At 41.9% G+C, this 8,187-nt stretch overlaps 1 protein-coding gene across 9 annotated transcripts in view; it reads right to left on the minus strand.

Moving 5' to 3' along the window:
• THRB (thyroid hormone receptor beta) overlaps positions 1-8,187 on the minus strand; it is a 323,409-nt gene that overhangs the window by 88,072 nt on the left and 227,150 nt on the right. For 6 of the 9 annotated variants that reach the window (XM_015597222.2, XM_015597201.2, XM_025039041.1 and 3 more), the window contains one exon: positions 2,909-2,972. The exons of the other annotated variants lie outside the window; for them this stretch is intronic. In XM_015597222.2, coding sequence (XP_015452708.1) covers positions 2,909-2,930 — 22 coding nt within the window. In that variant the 5' untranslated portion in view covers positions 2,931-2,972. The remainder of the gene's footprint in view (positions 1-2,908; positions 2,973-8,187) is intronic. 9 annotated transcript variants of the gene reach the window in all.

An 8,187-nucleotide genomic window follows, 5' to 3' on the forward strand; every position in this document is an offset into this window, starting at 1 on the left:
CTTCCGATTACCTAGGAAGCAGCACTTAATTCCAGACTAATAAAATATCATATTAAAGCACCTTCTAACTTTCCTCTTTAAAAATCACTACTTTTCAATGAGTGATTTCATACAGTCCTAATTTCAAATTAGGTGGAATAAAGCAATGAGAAAATTTTGGCAAGATCTGACTCTACTGTAGCTAATATTAAATACTCCCCCCGCCCCAAAACCAATTTTCCACTTGAGTTAATGCAAAGTACATAACTTTTATAAGCACTGTGGCTGAAAGAGCCTACATACCAACAAGGTGCCTCTTTTATTTGAAAATGCTGGCTGGCTCGGTTTAAAAAAAATAGATTCGATATTCTTACTCCTGATCATTTTTAAAAAATGGGTTTTCTTTTTATAAAGGTTAGTTGATTTCCTGTATTGCATAACGATAATATTATCTATTATGTTTTTTAAAGAAGAAAATATGTTTGCTAAATTATGCACCTAAAGCAAGAACTTAGTTTCAATGTCTTACAACTTCATCGTGGTCTCCTTTTAGGTTTCTTAAAATAAACATGTAGCCCAGGACCATAGCAAAAGAGAGAGGAAAAAGGACAGTTTTATTTCATCCACAAACAAGGGAGTCTAATGTGATGATTTTCTCAGCTGAGCCCATTAACATATATTGAGCATATGTGTGTACGGAGTAGATTTCTTTTGAAAATAGAACTACCATTAGTTTCTACGCTGTGAAGCAAATGCTAGGAAGGCATTGGGAGGCAGCTGGGGTTCCAGCTCAGCCTGCAAGGAAAGCATCTGGCTTCCACAAGACTGGCTGAAAGCTGCCTTAGTCCAGAATTGTTCTGGAGTGAGCCCAGATTCCTAGCTCAGTCCTGGAGATGAGCTGACTTGGTCTTGGGGGTTCTGCTCAACAATAAAGCGGCCTGAACTATCTTGGACTCTAGAATAGGGGTCAGCAACGACAGTCCTTGGGTCAAGCTGGCTTGTTACCCCTTTTGTAAACAAAGCCAAGCTCATTTGTTTATATATAGTCTATGGCTTTTCATGCTACAATGAATTGAGTAGTATGCAAAGCCAGAGATATTTACCATCTTGCCCTTTAAAAAAAATACTGACTTCACTCTGTAAGAACCTGGGATGAATGGTCACTACCACACTGTATCTAGAACAAACCTCAAAGCAAGCAAAACCGGTGTATCGCCTACTTTTATACCAAGTTTTACCATTTTCATATGTCTCAGGAGGGTATGTTCTTTGAGACTATCTTTGAAGGCTTTTTCAGGGGGGCAAATTATCATGGAGTAGAGAGCCACCACTGTGTAGCACTTGATTCCATGCTGTCCTTTATCAGAGGGGACACTTTTCCTACATTCTGCAGTACTGCTATCTGACATCTGTGTGCTCACATATACCTGTGGCTGCAAAGAATGAGTGAAGCTTCTGGTTGAAATTTCTACTTGTAGCAGCACAAACATGGAGGCATTGCTAAACCTGACCTAGACAAATTTTCCACTGGATGAGCAGATTTACGACACAGAAGTGAGATTTAAATAAAGAAGAATTCTGGCCAGCGGAATAAAAACGGACAAAGGTACATTTTGGTGCCTGTTAGCGAGAAGTCAGATGAGAAGATGAAATGTGAATCTGAGACCTTCACTTCTTATGGGCGTGAATCATTCTGGTGTTCCCAGGAACTCTATTTTTTTGTTGCACCAGGAACTCAAGTGTAGATGGGTAGAGAGGCAAGGCGGTGACACTGGGGACTATAATGTGTCAGTCATTACATAAGGCTTGTAAAATTAGGTTTGTAAACTTCCAGAAGGTGGAGCAGCAACCTTCAGTTTCTCGAGTCTACCAGGGAATGGATTCTGGGAGGAATTGTCCTGCATGTTTAGTTTGTCACTGGGTAGAGAGGTGACGTGACTAGATTATCAAAAGTCAGGGTGTTCCCATGACACTCCGAATTCTGTCTATGGGTATCTGCCCTGCTGCCATAGTAGCCAAAAGGGCCGTCATGGGCTTGGTTCTGGGTTGGAACCTGGATAGCAAAAGTTGTAAGCTGATAGTCCATGGGTTGGTTCTGGTCAGCAGACACTTTGACTAGTGCATGAGTTTTTGATATTTTTATACATTAATTGCTTATATTTACAAACAGTGATATTTTATTTAAAACTTGGATTTCCAACTTCTTTTGAAAATTCGAAATCTCTGGACAGACTGGGCTTTATCTCTGTCTGTCAATGAATGTCTAGAGTGGAGGAATGGATTCTCTTCAGAGAGAACCTGGGTTGTCCAGCTTTGTTAGTACCCCCAGTCTGTTTCAGGCATTGGTGTAGCTGCCTGGCCCCTGAGGCCTTTGAGTTTGCAACCCCTGCTCTATGTGTTACACAAAAAGTTCATGCTAATGCAAACTTATGCTCCTCAAGGTCATCCTATTTCTCCTTTGTCCCTTGCTAAGAGTTTCTAGCTTACTTTACTTTATGCGATCTAATCACATTCCATTCTGACTCTACTGCTGAACAGAATAAACAGCCCTTTTTGGGGGAGACACCTAGACTCTGTGGTCTGTAAGTATATAGAGCCGTTTATTATATTGATTTGAATGGCTATAAAGATCGAATGTATTTAGTATGTGAGGGTGATCTTAGGATGGCTAGAAACTAACCTTTGACGGTGAATTATCGTATACCCCTGCTCCCCCATGTTTGCAGTAATGACGCATTTCACAGTAGCTGAAGAAGGAAGGACATTTGCAAAGACGTATTCGCAGGATGCATTTTCATTTAATAACACTTGTTGGTTTTGGAAATAATTGTTGCAAAGACTCTCAGATTGATCTTTCATAAACCCTACATTTCTTTTTAAGTGGAACAAAGATGGAGACACACAAAGAAAAATTTAAAAGTATAGATACCTGTCATACTGTTGGGAGTCATAGGTTAGTAATCATTCTGGACCCTTTTTTTCACTGACATCTCCTACAAAGAAAAAGACAAGAAAAAATACCACAGGTTATAACCTGCATTTTCCACAATGTTTTTGTTCCAAACAATATCACATGCATTAATTAGCATGGGTGATCTGTTACTCTCAAGTCAGAACCAGGGAAATTGAAGCATAGTTGGGCTTATGATAGGTGTAAGTTTACAAGACCTTTTACTTTTTATCTCAGGGTTCCTTCTATAAATATGTCTTTAAAATAATATTTTATTTAAGATCACATGTCTATTTTTTGATTTTTCCATTTCAAGTTTTAAAGAAAGCTTCCAGTGCACCGACTTGTTGCTTTTCCCCAGAGTGGCTAAGATGTATTAGCATCTTCAATCTAGATCCTTGCCTCTCAAAGTGCGGTCTGTGGGCCAGCAATTTCAGCATCACTTGGGAGCTTGTTAGAAACAGATAATTTGGGTCTAACCTCAAACATAATCAAATCTGCATTTAGACAAGATCCACGGGTGGTTCATGAGCACTTTAGCAAAGTGTCGGATGCTCTGCTCTAGAGAACAGAATCCATATTCTCATCTTCCCATTTGTGACTTTCTCTCAGTCAGTGCTGAACTCCATCCCCTCCCCACTATATTAATGAGATCCAAGAGCAACAGATAGACTTGGCCGTTAGACCAGGGAAGGAAGCATGGTGGACGTCGGTATCCAGAGGTGCCCTAGCAGAGGGAAGAATGTTGAAGGATGTGCACAGTCGGATATCCAGATGACTGATGAACATGGGTCAGAGTCTGTCAGAATACAGCTGGAGATAGAGCAGAATTCAATTTCTTTTTCTAGAAGAGGCTTCTGAGTTCAGTGGCGGCATGGTGACTTGGGAATAGTACTGAAGTCCAAGACATGCATTCCAGGGTCAGCGCTGCCACTTACCAGCTGTGGGGTCGTGACAAGTAATTTCAAAGCGTTAGAATCTCTATTTCTTCACGTGCAAAATGAGGAAAATAATACTTGCTCTACCTACTTCACAAGGCTGATGTTTCTGAGGTTTAAAGATGGTATGAGCAAAAGGGCTGGGTAAACCGTATGTACTCTGCACATAAAACCAATGGAAGAGGAGGAAATGCATTGATGTTAAATAACTGGTGGGAGAAGAGGAAATATGTAGATTATGTTTAAAACAGGGATTTAGATATGGCCTTTCATTCTGTATATACTGCCAATACTGCAACACTGAATTCATACCTTGATCATCGTTCTTGTCACACCTGTGGTAATTACATATTTATGTGGTTACCTTTCCCACTAGACTATAGTCTCTCTGTGGCAGGAACTGTCTTTGTCATTTTCATATCTTCTATGTTGAGCAGAGTATCAGATACATGATAGGTACTCAACAAATATGTTGAATAACTGAATAAAATAAAATCAATGAAAGTTGATGTGGCATGATATAACCCATGAATTGGGATCTGGAAGAAGAGATGTATATTAACTACTAGGCAAATGCATTCTTGCTGCTGATTCACATTTCAAGGGTCACCAGTCATAAGCCCTCTGCTGCTTCATCACACACCTGTTCAGCTGGGTTCCGAGTGAGAGGGAGCAGGTTCTGAGACACCTAAGTTGAAAGCTCAGATCACACTTACAGTCTTGAGTGTCCAGACTCTGTTGCTCTTCTTAGAAGCTAAGATGCCATTAACTGCCCCCTCCCAACCTATGACGGTGGCCACATTTTCACATGACATTGTCCCTGAATGTTTAGAGCCAGTCACAGTGCTCTACCTTTGGCCAAGCTGGTTCAAGACCTGAGATAATAAGATGCTTTTCAGGATTTTGGAGAGAGCAAGAAAGAGAGTGGTAGGGAGGAAGGAAAAGAGAGATAGAGGAAAAGTTTACTAGTCCCTCTCTGGTGGCACAATTTATGAGAAGCTAAAACTCTAAAACTGTTTGAGGCCATGTATCTCTCAGCCACAGGAAGAAGCCTGTCTGAAGGTGAGAGAGAGGAGGAATCTGACATTCACAGAGAACCTCAGGTGAAAACCCCTTTCAGTTCTCCCCCAGAGTCCAAGCTGTATTCATCCCGATCCTCCAAAGGTTTGGCTCCTCAACCGTTCCTGAGCAAAATACTCCCCATTTTTACATAAGCTGATTCCAGTCAGGAACATGGGTAACTCCTATAAATTCTGCTGGTTTTAAGGAGGGGACCAATATGATCCAATTTGCGTTTTTAAAGCTTCATATCGGCTGTTGAGTGAAAGCAGACCAGTCAGGGGGCCACGGTAGGTCTGGGGGAGAGATGAAGGTGGCTAGAACTTGGGTGGTGGCGGTGGAGGTGGCGAGAGGGTGAGGGACTCAAGTGACATTTAGGAGGTGGAAATACTAAGACAGTGATAAATGTGATAGAGCATTTAATGCTGGGATAAACACAAGAGATGCAAATAGGTTAAGACCAGAGGCTCTCAGGCCTCAAGGGATTTATAATCCATTTTACAAGCTGGATGGGAAGGCAGAGCCTATTGGCAATCTGTAGCTAAAAATAAAAGCCACAGAGGTCCTGGGCCAAGGGGGCGGTGCTGAGAAACACTCAGGACTAAGCCTTCCTCTGGGATGAAAGGTGTAGCGCTCAATAATAAAAGCCCAAAAGGGACAGCAGCTTGTCACAGGGTATATGATCTGGGGGGTGGGGAGGGGCCAGGAAATGGCTGCAAGAATGAAGCTACAAATGCAGTTTGGGGCCAGATGGTGAAGGGTCTTGAAAGGTTTGCTATAAAATTTGGACATTATCCTGTGAGAAATGGGGAGCCATGGGAGATCTTTATGGGCATGAGCCTATTTGAGAAAGATAACTCTGCCTCAGTGGAGGGGACTCCTCAGGAGGCTCACCCTTGGGTGGCACCTCGGCATGGAATCTTTACTGTTTTCCAGCTTTAGTGTTCAAGGTCACAAAGCTAGACTAGGGCCAGAGAGGACACCCCGAACTCCATCTTGTAAAGCTCCCACTGCATGCCTTTCATCCCCTTGTGTTACCTTTTTCCCCAATAGAAACTACGACATTGAAGGGACAATTGGAAAAAATACCCCTTGAAAAATCTTTCCATATGGACCTAGTGAGGCACTGCTTACACAATCTAGACATAATTAAAATAAAATACCACATCGCCCCCATGTCTCTACATCTGCCTTTTCTGGAGAAAATGACTGTGGTCTTTGTAAGGCCACTTTCATTAGTTTGCTTCTCCTTGGCTCTCTCAGGAGAAGGGGCACCAGAGCTTCACGTGGCCCATTGTGTCACAATGGTGGGATACACAGAGTTTATGTTAACGCTTCAGCCAGTGCTTCATGGGCGGTGGGGTGTGGTGTGGGTAACTTTCATAGGCAAATCTCTTGGTTCAGTTTAAAGGGTCAGATGCTCAAGCGTGAGGCTATTCCAGACTCTGAACTGAGACCATTAACACCGGGAAGCTCTCAGAGGAGGGCAGGCCCACCCTCTCACCTGGCACTGAGCAAACGTGGATGCTCTCCACCTCCTAAATAAAAGGATTGCATAGCTTGGGAATGTGTCTTGACGTTGTGTTTACACAGCAAGCGACCGTTTTGACAAAGTTTATTGGATATTGTGGGTTATTAGCCACTGTGGGAGGTCATGAGATGAGGCCAGAGCCCCTTACCCTACTCGTCCGCACTTTGCCTTTGACACTGCTCTGTCTGTGGCACCTGAAAACACAACTGGGTGGAGGCAAATGGCTGTCCCCTCAGAGTGGGCTGCACCCCACAGGAGGAGGACAATGAGGTTGTGGATTTCTGTTGTGGGCCTCTTACCCTCACTTTGAAAAGCGCCCCTCTCTCTCCTGGAGTTTCCCTTCTATCCCCTTTCCCTCAAAGGGAAGAGCCCATTTACCTCAAACCTTTCACCTTGACATTCGGGAAACATTTTTAAGAACAAGTTCAACCCCAGGTGTGGAGGAAAGACTCCTAGACTGGGAGTCATTCCAGATGGTTTTGAGTCTCAATTCAGTAGTTTGAGTCTCATTGGATAGGTTCTTCAACTCTCTGAGCCCCATTTATGAAGTGAAATCACAGTTCCTAACCTTTAGGTTATGATGAGGGCAAAGAGAATCTGAAAATGCTTTATAAATTTAAAAGTAGAACCCCAGTGTAAGTTCCTGGAAGATTTCTTCATTATTATAGTCACTATTATTACAATCTACTCCTCTCCTGGCCAGCCCCAAACATGCCTAAGGTGTGTAAAACTGGAGCAACTATCTGCCCTCCACTTGAGGTGTTCTGGGGTGGTTTCAAGACTCATAACAGCACAGAAGCCCAATTTCCCTGGAACCCATCATCATAGAGGTAAAATGGAAATGAAACTGCTTCTCTCTTCTCTGCCATTCTCTTCTTCCCAGACTGAATTTTACCTTTGTGAATTTTTTCCCCTTTCAAGATTGCCTTTCATGTTCATTTAAATTTGTTGAGGGGCAACGAATTTGGACCTAATTTTATAGCATTCTAAATACAGCCTGAGTTGTCCTTCTCTGACATCTTTGCATTTTAATAATAAATCTAGGATTCAATGAAGTAAATATATCATGGTTGAATGTCTGAAGATAGTGATAACTTTAGAACTCAAATATTTAAGAGAACAGAGGCAAGGTATCTTCAAATCATACCACATATGATCCACTTTTTCCATTTAATAAAACTAACCGTATTTGGGAATATAGTATTAAAAAAGTAAGAAAAAAAATTAAAAGCCAGCACAGTTAGATTGGGGATGGGGCTAGGTAAAAAAAACAATAAGACTCTGAATTAGTTAATAAGATGTAGAAAAATAGTAGTAGCTCTACGTTGTGCTCTACGTCTTAATCTTAGTGGATCACCTCTTAGAACAGAAGGCAGAGTTGAAAGTCCTCTGCTGGGTATGGTAGGAAACTAGGGCCCCACATAAGCAACATCAGCGAATGACTATTGAATGGCAAAGCTATGAATTTCATTTCAGATTTCCGGCATTGGCTGTAAGTGTTTTGCCTTTAGGGAGTGAGATAATACAACCAGGATCTGTGGTTGAATTTGAGTTTAATTTGCTGTGGCTTAATTTTGTTCTTGGTCATGATTAATCTTTACTTTCAGCTGATCCACTCTTTTGAATTCAAGTTCAACAACAATCTCATTCTGGGGGTCACTTCCATTCTTTCCTTTAACCTACGTCCATGCCAAATCATTGTCCCCTTCTCTCCCTCTTTCCTTCTCTCT

Source organism: Pteropus alecto, unplaced genomic scaffold (assembly GCF_000325575.1).
Source record: "Pteropus alecto unplaced genomic scaffold, ASM32557v1 scaffold10, whole genome shotgun sequence".
NCBI classification, from domain to species: Eukaryota; Metazoa; Chordata; class Mammalia; order Chiroptera; family Pteropodidae; genus Pteropus; species Pteropus alecto.